The 19,104-nt window shown below is 36.6% G+C and overlaps 1 protein-coding gene across 1 annotated transcript in view; it reads left to right on the forward strand.

Annotated features, from left to right (window-relative positions):
- Positions 1 to 19,104, forward strand: part of LOC134002273 (vasoactive intestinal polypeptide receptor 2-like) — a 36,802-nt gene continuing 17,698 nt past the window's right edge. The window contains exons 1-4 of the mRNA XM_062441597.1: positions 1 to 136; positions 9,436 to 9,535; positions 12,153 to 12,260; positions 17,259 to 17,356. Coding sequence (XP_062297581.1) covers positions 80 to 136; positions 9,436 to 9,535; positions 12,153 to 12,260; positions 17,259 to 17,356 — 363 coding nt within the window. The 5' untranslated portion in view covers positions 1 to 79. The remainder of the gene's footprint in view (positions 137 to 9,435; positions 9,536 to 12,152; positions 12,261 to 17,258; positions 17,357 to 19,104) is intronic.

A 19,104-nucleotide genomic window follows, 5' to 3' on the forward strand; every position in this document is an offset into this window, starting at 1 on the left:
ACGCGTTTCCGTGCTGAGGATGAGCCACGGATGAAGTGACAGCTGCAGTTCAGGTGGGCTTCACCCTCCGCTGGATGAGATGTCCTTTACGCACCGGCTCGCTCTGCTTCTGCTGGGCTTCACCTTCATCCACACGGTCAGTCCGTCACCTATTGTTATTATTATTACATATTTACTTTTAAAATGCCACAAACTTTAAAAAATATATAGAATTAATGTTTACATACAGAAGTTTAAAGGATTTTAGGGTATTTTCTGTAGCAATACCTAAACCCAGTTATCTCCTGGTGTGACTTTATAGTTGTATTATTGTAATATTAGGCAAAAAATATTCCCTAAAACCGAGTTTATAGTGTATTCACCAGTTTGATTCATATTTCCTCTAATATTCCTACATAGACAGCTATATTTGTACTTCTAAAGTTGCTTTTTGTGCACATGACAGATATTTTGATAATGTTCTTGCCATTTTTGTCAATTTGTCATAATCCATTAAACAATGGTTGGACCTTTCAGTGCAGCACATCACCTCAAGCAGCAGCCTGATGAACCTTTATCTTCAATGTCTAGTTAACAGCGTGAAAACATTAATTATAGATTCACTTTCTATAGTGACTTACTTTCTAAGTAGCTGTCGGTTAATTTTTTATATACAGGCCTGATTTATACGGTAGACTCGACTCTAAATTTAGACTCTGCAGCCTGGACCATTAGCGCATTTATAGAAGTTATTATAAAGTGTTGGATGAGAACCAGGAGGCTCCCTGCAGCTTTGCATCTAAAACATTAACACCAGATGACTTAAATGGATGGTTGAATCACTTTATGTCAGTAGGCTAGTTGTAGTAGTGATGTCAGTGGTCCCAAAATAATTCCTATAAAAGAAAAAACGTATATAAAAACGTGTATTTTGTGAGTTTTTCAAAAGATAATTAGAGATATCTTTCAAATGTGAGGATTTTCTTTGTCACATATGAAAGTAAACTGAATATTTTGGGGGATTTTTGGCTCTAAGATCAAATAAAACGAGCGTCTGTAGAACGTTTGGACATTTTTCACAGATTTTCTGACATTTTATAGATAAAACGATTACAGTAACAGCCCCAATCTGTTTGTTGCTGTTTCCACAAACACATTTAAAAGCAAAAAAAAACCCTAAAACACAGATTGAGTTGTTCTCTTCTGTTAATTGTGTCAGTCAGTCCGAAAGTAACAACCACTGATGATTTAAAACATTTCAAAACAAAGATGATCCAAGCTGTGAAGGTGTTACTGATTTAGGAGTAACTAAAACATACTTCTGAGTCTATTGTCACCATACACAGTATAGAGCTGCAACAATTAGATAATGAATCGATTCGCAGATAATTGCCACATATTTTGATAGGTTTCAGCTTCTAACATGTGAATATGTTCTGCTTTCTTTATTCTTCTTTGACAGTAAACTGAATATCCTTGTTTTGTGGACATTTGATCAACATTTTCACAATTTTCTGATATTTTAAAGACCAAGCAAGTAATCAATTAATATCTAAAATGCACTGGGTGACATGTTTCTTGATTGCTGTCATTAGTCCTTGGAGCTGTTTCTAAACAAACTAACGTTAGACTCTTTCACCCAGTGCAGCGGTGTGATTCACTGACGTATGTTAAATAGTTTCTGGACAACAACAGCGGTCTGCAGCACAGAGGAATAAGATATATCAGGTTTTAATAGATCATTTTATTGTTGGTTTGAGAAGAAATTTGTTGACAGTAAGATAAATATAGAAAATAGCCAGACTTATTCTTAAACTTTTCCCTGACAAACCTCACCTACAATGGTTCCTCTTTGCTAAAAGTATAAATTTCACATCAGACTTTTGCTATCAAGAAATATAGTCGATCAGTTGTATGTGTGTGACGTGTTTCCTTTTATTATTCTGTGTAAAGCAAGTTCCTGCTGCTGTGTCAACAAGCTGCAGACACATGACTCAACATTAAATACAGTTTTACTTTCAGTTATTATATAAACGTTTTCCATTTCCTGTATTTTTTATACAAGACCTTGCACTGTAAAAAAGAAAGAGTTGAGAAAACCCCAAATTTCTCAATTTGCAGTGAATCACAGATTAATTTTCAGTGTTATTAGGGCTCGCTCACATTGTTCAATTTCAAATGTTATTTTAAGGGCTGATTATTTGTGTTTCTGAGGCCTAAAGCTTACCTTGTTATGTACTCTATGTCAAAGAATATGTTGATATTTTCAAAGCAGAAAAAGGTAAAGGAGAAGGAAAAAAAGCAAGTTTAAAATGAAACAACTGCAGCCCCCACATAAAAATATGAGTTCATCACCCCAAGTGAGATTATTAAAACAAAGCAGCAATGAACTGATTTAATCTCATGTTGGTTTTGTATATTTTACTGTCAAAGCTGCAGCAGGTGACTCAGCAAGATAATCCTGCACACGTCACTGAACTGTTCATATGTTGTCAAACCGAAGCTGAAATATGAAGTCAAAGCAGAAGTGCCAAAAACTGCAGTTCCTCAAATGGCCCTTGAGTCTGGTTCCAATTGCGTGTCAATTCCCACAGACCCCCATGTTAACATGTCTAACTTTACATCAGAGATAAATGTTCACAGCCTGGTACAAAACACGTTTTTGGCTTCTATTTTCCTGGCTCAACTGTACAACTGTATGCGGGGTGAATTTTTATATAACTCACCAGTTTATATTTTATTAAGGCTTAAAATTATGCATAATTAAGGGACAGTGACAATGTTGGTTAAGTAAAATAACCACGGTGTAATCCCAGATTCACTGTTTTCAGTTAATGACCACCTAAAAACATCTTGCTCAGTGTTTGGTTGTAATAAAAGACTCTCTAACTAATTGGATGTTCTTTTTTTTTTTTTTACAGGAGTACATTTTGTTTTAATTGTTTTGAGTCTGTTTTTGTTTTTTTGCTAGTGAAAATTAGCATTAGCATTATTACATAGACTGTAAATGCAACGCGCTAACCAAGCTAGCAGCTAGCATTAGGGTCACTTACACCCTCTTGTCCAAATGTGGTCATTTCTGGCTCCAAAAATCTAAGATGGCTAACAGTCAAAAAGCAAACTTGGAGCTTCAAATCAGGAGTCCACAAATCAACAGGTGATGTTACAGTGGCGATGTTCATCATTTTTTACAGTCTAAGGTCAAACTCAGCTGACCTTTGAGGTTTAAATAGATGCAAATAGACACGACAAATCAATGTCAGAGAGTCTGATCAGGAGACAGATTGACAGCAGTGGAAGAAGTACTCAGGTCCTTTTTATTTAGGTAAAACAATGTAAAAATCTTCCATTACCAGTAAAAGTCCTGCATTTAAAAGTATCAAAGGTTAATTTACTCGTTCAAGAGGAAAAATGACCTCAGTGACTGAAGCATCAGTGCGTAAACAGCATTTCACTGTTGGAGGTGGAGTTTTTTGATAGTGTTGTCCAGTGGTCCAACCTAGGAGTTGGGCCCCTCCAAGGGATCAGTGTTGATATACAAATCTGTTTCCAGTTTTTGGACTTTTTCTCTAATCTTTCATTGATTGATTTGGATCATCATGTAGGAAGTTTAGAGTTTAAATTGTATCTTTGGTGGAACTGAAACATGATAAGTGGAACCAAATAGACTTTGTAAAGAGCCACAAGAAAAACAGTTCAGCAATGTCTTGTATTCTATAAGCTAAGTAAAAAAGTACTCTGAAATGTGGTGAAAAACAAGCACACACAAAAGACAGAAACTATAACCAGGATGGCCACATGACAAATCATAATGTACAGGTCCACAAATTCACAAAGAGCACATTTCAGAACAGTCAGTGTCAAAAACACACAGTTTTTTTCAGAAATTTTAAATGCCATTTTTCAAAATTTTCCAAAAATCTATAGGCAAGATGATTTACATCTTTAGTAGAAACCAATGGGCTTTGGGTTGAGAGCTGTAGAAATAGATGTTGCCTTTTAAGTGCGATCCCGGCCATATTTTGCATTTTTCAGTAGTCAGATTGATCCGACTGATGATTCCCATGCCAGTAGTGACAGTTATGATACTTTCATTTCCTCATCATTTCATTTCACACACAAGACTGATGCAACACTGCAGAAAGGAGATGAAGAGCAACTCAGAGCTGAAAAAAATCAATAAGGATTTTCAGCAAGACCAATTTTCATGGCTTTAAAAAAAAGTGTTCTTTTTTTTCTTAGTATTTTTTTGTTTTTCAGCTTAATATGAACCGTGATTAATTTCTGTTCTTGCTTACTTTCTCTCTAGAAATATTACATCATGAAGAAAAGCACATTGTTATAACTTTAGTTCATAGTATGAAAAAGGAGGGTTGTGTGGGAATTGAATTTGTGATACTTATTAGGGTTTCTGGCCTAAATTGGCTCCATTTCACAAAGAAAAATAATTGCGGCATTGTTAACATGTGCCCCTGTGTGTCTGTTTATTTGCTGCAGAGCCCTTTTGTTATATTTTGTTTTGATTGTTAATGGTCAGAACGAGCGTATGAAAGCTTGAGGGCATTTATGTATCCATCCAAAAAACACATTATAGTTTTTTATTCTGGATGTTGGTATTTCACGATGGTTTCATTGTTCTCTGAGAACAAGTTGAGTCTGCTCAGTGATTTTTGGATGGAGTCGAGGTCGGATCAGGTTTAGGATTACGAGCTGGGGATAAATAAAAAAAACATTATTTTGTTAGTTTAATCCAGAACATTTTATCCTCTACTTCGTAATTGATCTGTGTGTTTGTGTGTATTAGAGGTCATTCAATGACTGAGATTATGTTATTTGGTAGACAGTGGTGGATTGAATAAGGTCAAATGGCTTATTCTCTGCCCTTTGCTTTTTGTCTATTCATAGTTTTTTGTTTTGAGAAGCAGGAAATAAATTGCATCAGTAAAGACATGAATCCAAATCAGACATTGCTAATGAGCTGTAAAATCTGGTGAAAGGCACAAGGTCTCCATGAGGAACATCTGGAGTCTGGGTCAGTATTTATTAACTGGAAGCCTGGAAAAATATTTCTAATGTGCAAATTTGTCTGCAAAGCCTTTGTGTTTTTTGAAATATCTGCCACACTTCCAACCGTTAACGAAGCTGTGAGGGGAAATAAAGAAACTATTTTTGGTTGCAAAGATTTGTTTACACTGAAATTCAAATTCAAATTCATCATCCGCTCACCACGTCAAGCCTGCCTTGTTAAAGGTGGCAGAAAAGCAAACACACTGTGAGTTTGTTTGTTTTTCCTACTCAGATGTCTTTTTTTCTCTCAAACCACTAAAGGATAAAATGTTCATTACATGTCCAAACAGCTTCTGTAGGGGGAAAAAACTGATGAAGCCAAACATCTCTCTCTTTATCTTCAGTAATATCCTTGCTGAGTAATGTCTGCTATAAGAATGAGCCATCAGGACTTTAAAGTTAACTTTAAGGCCTCACTGTAAGAGAAGAACTCAAACTAATCATCCTGTCCAAGATGTCCATGTTTGTTTACTGTTTATCTGGGTTTGTTGAAACAGTCAGTAGACACGCTGCTGTTTCATATTTGAGGTTAAAGCCATGGGTGCTGGTATTTCCCACCTACGCTTGAATGCACCAGATGACCAGCACACTTTCCAGTCAATAATTACAACAATAAAAGGATATGTTCACATTTTCAAAGTATATCTTATAATACTGACATGCCCCTTTGTTCATTGAAAGGTTTACTACAGTCAAGACTGGCCTCAAAGAAATCCCTTTCTAAACCAATTTTAATGTAAGTGATGGGAGGCTAAATTTACAGTCCTTTTTACTTTTTAGTTAAGCTGAAGGTATGGTCCTGCTTTGTACTTCCATGGACATTGTTTTGTTTAAGAGCCACAGCGGAGAGACTATAACACAAGGCGGGAATTGTTACTACAAAGACAGTAACCTTAGAGGATGCAGTCATGAATTGTCAAACTCATACTGCTGAAGCTTCATATATTAGCTTTATCTAAACTTAAGAATTTATTTTTTATTTTCATCAAATGTGTACTGTAGATTTTTGCCTCCCATCACTTACATTGAAATGGTATTAAAAAGGGAAGAAGAATTACATCCACCATTATCTCTTGCAATATACAGTATTGTTTGGCTGTAGTGGATTACACATTTTAGGAACGTTTAAGATCTATGTGTAAGGTTTCTAATATAGTTCATCCAAACAGTCCTGCAGGAATTTTAAGCACATTTGATGTTTAGCAGACAGACTAAAACTAAAAGATGAGTTTGGTCAATAAGTCCCATAAAAAAAACAAATCCAACAGTGAATTGATCTACTAATAAGTATTGTGTGTGATATATCTTATTCCTATGTGTCGTAGACCTCTGTTGTCCAAAAACTATTAAAAAGACATCAATGAGTCAGACCGCTGTACTGGGTGACATGTTCCTTCATCACCATGGACACAAGCACTGTAGTTTATTTTGACTCAATCACACATACACCATCCCGCTGCCAGAAACACTCAGTAGAGCAACAAATGTGGATTCATCCGCTGCTGAAAATAGTCCCCCACAAATACACCATTCACTTCAGTTTGAGTAAAGTTTTCTAAAAACAACTGCAGTGTACAGCTGTTGGGTCCTTTAAAAAAATAATTAAAATACATATTTGAGAGATGTTTTTAAAGTGTTCAATAGGAAATAATGTGTTTGGAGCTGAGAGACAGTAATACGTTGCCCTTTAAGAGCGATACTGTACCCTTTTTTGTTTGTTTTTTAAATCATTATTATTATTATTATTATCATTATAATTATTATTATATATTTATTTATTTACTTGAGTCATTTTCATAGCAAGTGTTCGTCCATATAATGTTAAAGACTAATACAGATATTTAAGAAAAGTAACAACAACAACACTCAGTGTTTTACATGAGTATTCAAAGAAAATTGTGAGAGTGATTATGTTTTGTTTCCTCAGTCAGTAATCAGAAAGCAGTGCTCTAGGATGGGACAATTTGTTATTTTTATTTTCTGATTATGGTATTTACCTGAGGTGTTTGTGTTCCGCTTGGGCTGATTTTTTGATAATTAGTCTTGCCTGTGAAGCATTTAGCATCCACAGGTGTTAAACATTGTTTTAAAAGCCATCTTTTATGATTGGTCAGGTGAAGATAGAAGCGAAATGGTGTTTAATTGGTCAACAAGATAAGATGATTGGCTTGGTGGACAGATGAGTCCCAGTGGGACGTAACGAAGGCCTGAGAAGTGTGTGTGTGAGGTATAAACACACTGACAGGTCTGAAATGCTGCTGAGAGCGACGATATATCTCAGTGTAAACAGACCTCCCAGCACATACACACTGTCCATATATCAATGAATTCAAGTTGACAGATGGACTCATTTTGTTTGAGTGTGTTTCTCTTTCTGTAGATTGTTCACGCTGCCCTTTGTTTACACTCTGTTTGAGTGTGTCCTTGGTTACGTCAGCTGTACCAGGACAGGACACACACACACACACACACACACACACACACACACACACACACACACACACACACACACACACAGGCCTCTGGGCTGATAGGCAGCAGAATAATGTTTTTCAGGTAATATACGAGAGACACAAACTGCGGCTGAGTCGGTACATTTGGCATGATGAGGCTAATTAAAATGTCAAGATGAATGGATTCTGATTTATTATATCTGATTGTAAAATCAAATGCTATCAGTGGCACAAATACAAATCTGCAAAAAGAATTAGCAACTTGTTTTCTCAATGTTATTTTTTCTTTCATTTTCTTGCCAACAAACAACCAGAGTCTGGCTGAGTCAGTGTTAGCATATTAGACTCTTGTTTTGGCAAAACTGAACCCAGCACCAGTTAGTTCCCCTTCATGTTATCTTGTGTATACTTTCAGGTCATAGAGGTATGTATTGGAGAAAAAACCCAGAGAGTCATTTAAAAACACTTACAGCTGACTAAGGTCTAAATGATTAAAACAAAGGTTGAAGCCGACCCGCTACTTGGATAAGAAACAGAGTAACAACTCAGAAAACAAGTTAAAAATCATTTGGGTATTTCAGTGCTGGTTCATTATTTTCTAGAGAAACAGATTATTATCATAGCAGGAATGCATGCTAATACATGAGAGGCAGTAACTGTGGCCAAAGTGGACCAAAAGTGACGTGGGTCTGACTTATAACTGGCTGCTGGTCTTGAATCATGCGTTCTCAATTAATATTCCCATGCACGTCATCTGACAACTCAGGAAAGTTGTATCTGAGTTGGTCATATGAGGGTTGAAAATACTGTGCTTCGACAAAACTGCAATATATCAAATACATGTGGATTTAATAGCATTGAATGACCGACTTTGACTGATGTGAGCTGTACATGTGTGATTGGTTATCAGATCAGATATATCAGAGCTTTCAGAAAAATCCCTTTTCCATTTTGGGGTGATGCATTTGGAGGGAAGGAGGAGGATGGGTTTGGGGGGTTAGGTGGTCACACACTTTCCGCTGATATGCTTCCAAATCCGACATATTGTACCTTTGGGACTTGGAGGGCTGAGGTTATAGTATATGTGCAGCAGAAATAACTGGTTGGGTGTTGGTTAAGTTTGGGTCAGGATAATCATGTCAGAGGATGACTGGTAATGATTAGATATGGAAAGGTTCTGTTTCGGTTAAAGTGGTTAAAATAGTTAAATAATGTCTGAACTGAATAGATGCCTGTTAGAATTTCTTAAGAGCACAAGGTGACATCTTTAGATGTCTTATTTTGCTTGACAAACAGTCCAAAATCCAAAATAGGTCAGTTTGCTATCATGTATGACACAGAAAAGCTTCAAATCCTCACACTGGAGAAGCTACAATCAGTAAATATTTGGCATTTTTGCTTTAAAAGAGGACTGAAACAATGACACTGTTATCAACATTGTTGCTGATTCATTTTCTATCAATCAATTAATCATCTCAATCATTGCAGCACTAGATAACTCATTGTTTTACTATAAAAACGTTGATACTGCAGATTTTATGCAGCTCGCAAAATCCCATGGGGAGCTCCTGATGGCTAAAGTTTGTTCGTTTTTGGGATAAAATGAAATCATGATGATACAAATGACAAAAGTGAAGGAATGCAATAAATGTATTGGCTGCTAACTATTTGAGGACATGAGGGCACAGACTTCTAATCTAAGGAAAAACTTATCAAAAACGCCTTCCCTGAATTCCTCAATTTCCACAGAAAAGCAGCAAATAGATTACAGGAACATGAACTTTTGTCCAGAAAACTGAAGCACGTTTATCAAATACCGTATACTGGCATGTAGCCTGAGACACAAGGAGCCAGAACCTGAACTTTTGACTGACAGAGAAGGTTTGTTCATGTTGGAGATAATATTCATAATATTTATTTCCTCCCATCCCGACAGGTTAATGGAAAGCTTCCTCACTGCCAGTTCTTTTGGGAGTTGGAGAGAGCCAGGAGAGACTGTCAGACACAACTACAGCAACAGACGCCTGCTAGCACAGGTACACACACATTTCCATCCTTGTGAGGATAGACCATCATGACTCAATTCCAAACCCAAATCTTTACCTGACACTGAACCCAAACCTTAACTATAAAAAGTCTTAACCTTCAAACAGCCCTTTGAAGTCTGAAGTGTGTTTTAGTCAAAATGTTTTCAAAATGTCCTCTCCCCCATGGTATACTATTGTTCTTTATGTTTTATACTGTTGAGTATTTTATTTTGATTAATTCTGATATCTATATTTTTTGACTCATTTTGGACCTTTTAATGTTTTATTCCTGATTCTACCACTTTGTTTTTAACAGGGCTGTATTCAAATTGGTCCTCACAAAGATAAATGTACACACACCTACACACATACAAGGAATTCCCATCACATGACTAATAACTAACAGGGTTGGCATGTTCAGGAACCAAAAAATACTCAGAAAATAAAAAACATAGATACTACTTATACCTGTATTACTGACATTAAGGGGACCCACCTCCCAAAGCTACATTATGAGGACAAAGAGCAGGGTCCCCATAATGTAACGGGGGGGAAAAAATAGGGTGAAGACTTGGTTTAAGGTTAAGGTTAGATTAGGGTAAGTTTCTGTGAAATGAAATGTCCTCTGAAGTTGTGGAAGCTCCCTGTGTGTGAGTGTGTGTGTGTGTGTTCATATCTTTCTATCCTTGAGAGAACCAATTTTGCTTGAAAACCAGCATTGTGAGGACATTTGTGTTGCGAGGACCTCACAACTTCAAAGGGCAATTTGAAGCTTCAGACTTGTTTTTCAGGTTAAGGTTAGAATTGGGTTTTGGTTCAGTTTTGGGTAAGGGTTGGATTTAGACATTTAGTTGTGATGATAGAAATACAAATGTGTGTGTTGAATGAGGTCAGTTTTTTGAGGAGAAGGGTGTGTCTGCAAGCAGTTTCAGCTGGTGTTGCAACACTCTCTCTATCAATCATTTATTAACTTCTCAGACCAAACACTCGAGAGTCATGAGCAGAACAGGAAGTACGCATACATGCACACACACACACAGTACATTTTCTAAAGAGTCACGTATGTTTGAGTGTGTCACCACAGTGATAATAAAAATGGTTTTATCTGTTTGGTTTGCAGCTTGTGAATTCCTCTTTATTTCCCACACATATCTATAGACGTGTGTGTGTTTATCTGTATGTTACACTCACACAAAGTCTATCTTAAAGGACAAACCACCATCAGATATGTTTGTTAGATATGAACTCATCAGATCTGACATGCAGTGTCCAGTTTTAGAAATCAAACATTTCAATTATTTTCAGCTTGAAATAGCATCTTATCCTCATACTTCTTGATGATTTTCTAGTTGCTTATAACATGTAGGAATAAGTGAAAAAACTTAGCTTAGATGAACCATAGATGCAGTTTTTTGTTGTTTGTTTTTTTTTTTTTTTTTTAAAGGGAATGGTCATAAAATCTTCACACAATGAAAACATATTTTCTTATTTTTTTATTTAAGATACAGTATATTTAGATTTTTTTTCTCAGCATCAAAACAATTGTTAGATTTTTTTTTTTTTAAAGAACGGTTTGTAAGTGGTTAACCAAGCCCAACCCAATCAGAGGACAAACTTCCTTCAAAAAAGCTTTAAAGTGTCTCAAACAACCAAATAATCTGTACACAACCAATTCAAAGCTCCATTTAATGTCTAATTGTAATGTCTTAATTTGCAATATCAAGAGTGGTATTTTAAGTTAAAGCTTAATAATTAATGTAAGCTCAGACTGAACAGCATAAGTAATATATAATAACATTCTAATAACATTTAGACTTTGGTCTTTTAAGGATTTGCCTATCCCCATAAAATAATATTAGTGTATGAAAACTTAAAGGATGGGTTCACATTTTTTCCAAGTCTGTCTTAAAACACAGTGAGGAGCCCAAATGAACATTGAAACATGTTTTTCTTGCTGTAATTATTCCTCCTGTTCATACTATTAGAAGATCCCTTCATAACACATTTACAATATAAGTGATGGGGGACAAAATCCACGGTCTTCCTTCTGTGCAAAAATTTATTAAAAAATATATCTGAAGATTCAGCCGTCAAAATTAGTCAAATCAAGGAGATGTCTTTCAATTTTACAGTCCTTTTTAGTGGCAAAGTCCCTCTTTTTGTTACTATACTTCCACCACAGCTCAACAGGGAAACACAAAGCCTGTAAATGTGGCAGATATCCACTTGATATGACTAACTCAGACTGCTGAAGCCTCATATAAGATTCACATATACTTTTAAATGCAAAAAATGACTGTGTAGACACACTGTCCGTATAAACAGGAGGAACGATTACAGCGAGGAAAACCTCTTTTAGTGTTCATATGGACACCTGACTGCTGTTTGATGACGCACAAAAATTGGGTAGGGATTTTAAAGAGTATTTTCTTGTATTATATCATTTTTGATTCCTACTGAATGTAATGTAGCCTAATGTAACAAATCCTGTCTTTTATGTTGACTTGATTTACGGCCTGACTGTTTATTCAGCAGCACACAGGATTAGTGGGTTAGGAACAAGTGTTTCAGCCAAACAGGAAGCTCTAAGAAGTCTAAATTATGCCTCTAACGCGTGTGTGTCCAGGATGTCACGGCGAGTGGGACAAGATCTTGTGTTGGAAGAGGGCTGCGGTTGGCGAGGTTATGACCCTTCCCTGCCCTTCCCTCGTCCAGCGCCTGTTTGGAAAGAAAGGTGAGCTTCATCTCAAACACACACACACACGCTTCCTCCTTCAGCTCTTAATCCAGCCATCCACAGTGGACTGAACACACACACACACACAGGCTTTCTCCACACTGCCAAAAAATTATTATCATATGTAATGTAAACACTCTTATCTGGGAATGTAAAAAAGTCTATGTATGTGTAAGAAATTTGGAGAAGTCTGTATATTCTACAAACCATCTGTTTAAAGGTGCATTTTACAGAACTAAAGTTAGTAATGTGTATGCATAAGTGATTACATTTTTCAAGTGACTTGTTTTTAGTGTTTACTTGTCCATTTCCAGTGGTTGATAAGTGTTTTGACTAACAGCTGGGCACGGACATGGTACAACATGCCTGTCGCAGTATGGCCGCAGCAGAGCGTGTCCATTATAATCAACTTAAACTGCTACACTGCACCCGTGGTTTATTCTTTTTTTTCTCTACAAGTAGCTACTCCAGTACCAGTTAAATATAGCCTCCCTCCCATAACACACTACATAATCACTTAGCAAAACTCAAAATGCAAGCAGTGATGGAGACGGTAGTTGTTGAGTTGTTGTGTAGCAGGTAAACAACATCTCTTTGCCCCACTTAAGTGACGCATCAAATCTGTGCTGGGTGTATTTCAGCTGCAAGACTCGGGTTCTACATGGCTGCTAGCTTGTAGTTGTGGTAATAGTGGCCTTTTTTTGTTTTTTTTGTTTTTGTTTTGCTAGGCTCGACTTTTGCGTTCACATTTGAGATGTTAGTTTTTCTACTCCAGCTTTGACCATCTATGTTAGATGATTTGTGACAGTCAACAAAAGTGAGGAGACGTCATGTTGTGTTTGGTTTGTTGCCTTAGTTAGTTGGCATGTTCAGTTCAGACTGAAAGGCTACGGTGATAGTTATAATAATAGCTTTAATTCCAGTAATAATTCCCTGCATGCATCTCGGCCCTGAACTGAACCACCAGAGTCTGTAGTGACTGTTGTGTCCGAAGCCTCTACCTCAGCCAGACGCTTCCTTCCTTCCAGCCACTCGTTTCACAATCTCTCATCTTTCATTCGATTCATTTGGCTCCATCCAACATGTTGATCACCTTTCATCTGTCTGCCTTTGATCTTCTTCATCCTCTCTCATCTGTGCACATTACAACCTGACATGTCTTTCATCCCTCCTCCTCTTTTCCTTCCCTCTGCTTCCTTTTCCGCTCCCATCAGCCCCCTCTCTGACCTTGCAGTCTTGACCTTCCTCACCTTCACTTTCACTCTGTCATTCTCTCTAAATATTTTTAATGCAAACTGAACCAATTTCCTAAAAGTTTTCTTACAGACTAAAATCTTTAAGACAGGAAAGATATATTGAAATGGAAACAAAAAAAATTGAAGGAAGTTCAGCTTAAAGTACTCAAAAGAAAAATTGAGTTTTAATACTAAATGGTGGAAATGTGTCTCTGGCAAATGTCAGAGAAATATCTAAAACCTATTTTTAACCCTGCTTTTTTCCTCGTGCATATTTTTTTATTACAATTATAACAGTATGTTGTGACACAGAAAATGTGTTTAGCACCTGTAAATCTGTCAGACTGCTCAGTGATTGTGACGTGTTGCAATAAAATATACTCCTGTGCATTTCAATCAATTTGGCCAAGATTAACTTGAAAAGAGACAACCCTATTTTACAAAATATGTTAGTAAATTACTAATTTACTTTTCCTGATACATTTTGGAGAATGTAACTGCCTAATGGATTATGTTCACTGGCAGCATTTTTTTTCAAATCCAGATTAAATCAGTTCCTGGATGACGAAGGCATTGATGCCATTGACTGGTCCTCACGTTCCCCTGATCTAAATCCAATTGAGCACCTATGGGACGTTATGTATCGTGCATCCGATGCCGCCAAGTACCACCTCAGACTTGTCCACTGATGCCCTGATACAAGTTTGAGAGTAGATCCCCCAGGACACCATCCGCAGACACATCAGGAGCATGCCCAGACATTGTCAGGAGTGCAAACAGGCCAAACACACTACTGACTTGAGTTGCCGTGATGAATTTCTCACAAATTGAATCAGATTTCAATTTTTTACTTTTATTTTCGATGTGATTTTGAATCGAGCCCTCAATGGGTTGAGGGTGATGATTTTGGTTTACACAGTAAAATTTTCAACTTGAATGATTTGTTCAGCGAGATCCGATGTGTGATTGAAGTGTTCCCTTGATTTTTTTGAGCAGTGTATATATGAATGATGTTTTTAAAAACAGGGCTGAAACTGACAGTGGACTATAAGAGATATATTTTTCTAAATATACTCCTAATTTTGAGCCTAGTTTTACAAAAATATGTGAAAATATTCTGAGCAAGCTGTAGTTTTACAAAAAACCCTTTAATGTTATGAGTTTGTTTTAATATTTCAAAAATAACGAAATTGCAGTGGTATACAGCCTTAAGGTATATCGAGGAAAAAAGTTGTATTATATTTTCAAAAAAACAAAAAAAATGTTAAAAGTTAGTGATACTAAAGCTGTTGTCGTGCTTTCCTTCATTTCTTTTATCATCCTGAATCTTTCTTCCACTTCTGTCCATCTTCCTGTTTGGTCCTTCTTCACTCTCTTCCACAAGCATCCTCTCCTCTCCTTCGCTCTGTTTCCTCCTCTTTAGGCTCTTTCAAAGTTAATGAGTCTAATTATTCGCGGGGCAGCTGACAACATCTGGGCTGGCCGACTTTCACTGCAAGTTCCCTCCACAGCATCTGTCAGTGGCCTGCCTCCCCGCTCCACCCCCTGCAGAGATGGAAAGCATTAAGTCGAGCCAGTTAACGGATGAGGCGTGTAATCAGCACACCACACCAGAGCAACTGCTGCTCTAACATCAAAGGTCACTCACTGAGACCGTGACTATTAAATATTCTCACTCTGCTGTCTGTCAGCATGTAAAAGTGCATGCTCTGCCTCTGCTGACAGCTGTGAAATATAGAATAGAAACAGAATCTAGCTGTCATTTTTTTGAATAAAAGGGAAACAGTGAAATGCTGTTAATGGTGTAATATTTACATATTTAAAAGTGTGAAGTAATTATAATCAATATTTTTATAATAGGAATCTATAAATTGTGAGTGTGTAATGTATTGGAGCTTTTTGCTTTATGGAGCTTTATAGTGAGTTTCAGCTCATTGTATAGCTGTCTGGCTGCAACTTTACTGTGTTGGTTCACTCTCTGCGCTCTCATAGCGTCATTTTGGGCAGTAGGAGGCAGCTGTTTGCAAAGAAAGGCTGTAATTATGCAACATTTATATAATTAACTGCCAAATCATATTTAATAGACCTTTCAGAAAAATACCAATTTCTCAGTTGTAATTATGACTTGAAATTAACGATCAACTACGACATGACATGAATGCAACATAAGGGCTCATGTTGTGGTTATGGTTATGGTTATGCTTATAGTTATGGTTATACTTATGCTTATGGTTATGGTTAGGCGCAGCAGAAACAACTTGTTGGGAATCTAGTAAGGTTAGGGTCAGGATAAGCATGTCAAGGGATGATTTGTGGGGGTCAAAGATAAGGTATGATAATATCTTTTATTAATAACCATGTTTATGATCTTTGGTTCACTCATTACTGGCAAATTTACATGACAAGGTATATGCCTAAAAGGGGCTTGTTGTTTTTGTGATAAAAAAAGGATAACTTTTTCCTTCAAAAGTTTTCACTGTACTTAGATTTGTTTACTTTGGAAACAGGAAAATGCATTATGAATAAATTAACGTATCTGATCTTGTATGTTGCAGATTGTGGGTCAGAAGTGAATATTTTCTCGACAGTTTAGTTGCTGATCATTCTAGGTTACCCAAAAAATATTTAGAAAACTTTGAATATTTAGATCAATTTAGCTTAAATTTGGTCCTAAAAATCGTCTCTTCTTGAAAACACTTTCACTCTCACTTTGACGGGAATTCAGTTAACGTGAACAAGCTGTCAGCTGGCCAACAGGCTCATTAGCAAACACTCTGCTGTGGAGCACAAATCACGTGTATTTACAGTTTAGCAACACAATCTGTTGCAACTGCTGCCAACAGCTGAGGACTTCCAATATTCCAGTCCCCTGCTATGCTTCCTCTTTATTTACACCAACATTTCTACTTAATACGTTCACAGCTGTAACCCATCAAGTTGAGAGCACTTCATTTCCAGTTCAGAGGGTGGAGATGTCGCTTCTATCTGCATGAGTAAAGATTGAGAAGCCAGAGTCAGATGTGACAGTTCTGGGTGACAAAAGAGAAGTTTTTACCAAGCTATACAACATTTTTAGCTACGTTAGTGGTGCAGTGTGGATGTCTAATGCTAGATGTCAATGCCATGGTAATGTATCGTATGTTATTACAAGATTGGAAACCCCTGTTGCGGCTGAAACAAGCCGAGACACCAAATCAATTGAAATTAATCCTAAATTAGCCTTTTTTTCCAAAAACAAAACAAACTGTGTTATGTATTTGCAGCATTGTATATGAAACTAGATAAACACAGTGTAATGCTGAATCTGAATCAACTGTATTAGTGTTAATTTTGGATTTGTAACTTTTTTTTCAAATCCAAGGAGGTTGTCATGAAAGTTTTATTCCATTATGTCGTTTTGATTCAGATTTATACGTTATAGTTTTTCCACACTAGTGGTCAGGATTTAGGACTCTGTTTACTCAATTTATCTTTTTATCGCTTGGAAGAAAATAGTGAAACATTCCTGCAACAGTTTCCCAAAGCAGCACATTGATATATTCAAATTGTCTGCCCAACAGTTCAGAACCCAAAGATATTTAGTTTTACTATCACAGATTAATAAGAAACCAGTGAATTTTTTTCGCATTTTTGCCTAAAAGAATTATTTTAATGACTATTTAACTAATTGACTAATTGTTTCAATGGAAATGGATAATTTTAGTGAATATAAATATATGATATAAATCTCTGTGCTTATGTGTCTGTCTGTCTGTCTCAGGTCATGTCAGCAGGAACTGTACTGAGCAAGGTTGGTCAAATGTCTACCCTGTCATCAACTTCGCCTGCTTTTCAAACATCACAGACGAACCCAATGAGGTGAGTTCATCCCCCTGCTCATCTGCAGGAGTCACTTCCTGTGTTTGTGTATGAAGTTATATTTGCACTGCGTGTGTCTGTGGATGCAGATATGGGCTGATGATGACGATGACGATAACGATGAGTGTATGTATGATGTAGAAGTGTTTGCCTGCGAGAAAGGATGAGGTTTGTGGTTGGATGAACTCCAAGCAGCTAAAAGTTCATATTCAACCTTTAGCTGCTGAGAATATCCTGTCATGTGTCTGAGGCAGTTTTGGGAAATGTACAAAAAAATAGATCAGATGGAGGCTCATTGTTCCTCCACAAGTGATTAAGTGTCAATGGACTGGTCAACATTACTGCAAAAAAAAAAAAGTTTTGTTTTATGACTTCTGTTTTTACTTTCCTAGAAAAAACTCTTATTTGTAGGGCTGCAATGAACAATGATTTAAGCATCAATAAATCAGTTTATTGTTTTCTTTCTAAAATGTGAGACAATAGTAAAAGATGCCTGTCACAATTTCCCACAGGCCTCCAATTCCTACTGTAACAGTCCAAAATCAAATACATTACTACAAACATATTATATATTATCAAAAAAAGTTGAATTAATTTACATTCAATTTACAATCACATTTTACTTAAGCAAAAATCTTCACATTGGAACCAGCACATGTTTGACATGTTTGCTTGAAAATGGATGATTTGTCAATTATTAAGATTGTTGCTGATCATTGATTTATTGCCTAATTGATTTAGCTCTTTAGTAATCATAGGGAAAGTAGAGACAATGCATCTTGTAAGAACTTGCTCATTTATTTCAGTTTTTACCAGGAAATTGTACAGTTGTTTACATGCCTGTAATACTATGGCCAACAGGCCAACTATGCATGTAAAGATGCTGTTTGAAGACTAAACTGATGGTTTTGATTGAATTGAATGTGATTATCAGTGTGCTTCAGGAGCTTTAGGTTGACAGGGCTGGAGTTAAAAAGGTCCAAGCAGTAACTTATAAATGCTGCTCACTTTGACAACACAGTGGTTTCCGTTTGTGTTTTTAACAAGAACGTACGTACGTGTGAACTCCCACGTAGCAGAAGAGAAAGTGCTTGATATGCAGTCTGTGGAGCAGACAGAAGTTCATATTTCTGTTTGACCCACTTTGAAAGCTTTTCAGTGGAGGTTTATCACAAATCAACCACAGGCCCAGTTTTCAACAGAACAATGTTTCTGTGATCTGGTTTAAAAAAGGCCCGGCCACAAACTGGTTTAACTGTTCATAAAATCTGTGTGACAGAAAAACGGATTATATTAATTATCGATTAATCAGTTGGGGGCCAATACAGCACCAATAAAACATTGTGTTAACTTAACCCAGTAGCAAATCTGTTATTCAGAGGGCTTAGCTAAAAACTGTCACAAATGTCACTAAAAGTCAATGTGCATAATGACATTCAGAAGATACACAAGTTATCAACAATCAATAACAAACTGAGTGAAAAAAATGCATTTACAAGTAGTCTGCTCAGTGTCAACATAGTCTGACTCAACTAGCTCTGGATGAGTCAAAACCAAAAACAAATAAGAGTCCCTGAAATAGAGCTGACTAATCTTTTTGAAATCAATCAAACAAAATACTTTCACTAAAACTAATTGCCTAAGTTTTATCTGTACTGATGGTATCACAGCTTTTAATCAGCCTAATACGTTTTAAATGACTTAGACTGGGAAAGCAAAGCGAAGCGAAGGGCTGGTATCATATCAGC

This window comes from Scomber scombrus, chromosome 20, assembly GCF_963691925.1.
Source record: "Scomber scombrus chromosome 20, fScoSco1.1, whole genome shotgun sequence".
NCBI lineage: Eukaryota > Metazoa > Chordata > Actinopteri > Scombriformes > Scombridae > Scomber > Scomber scombrus.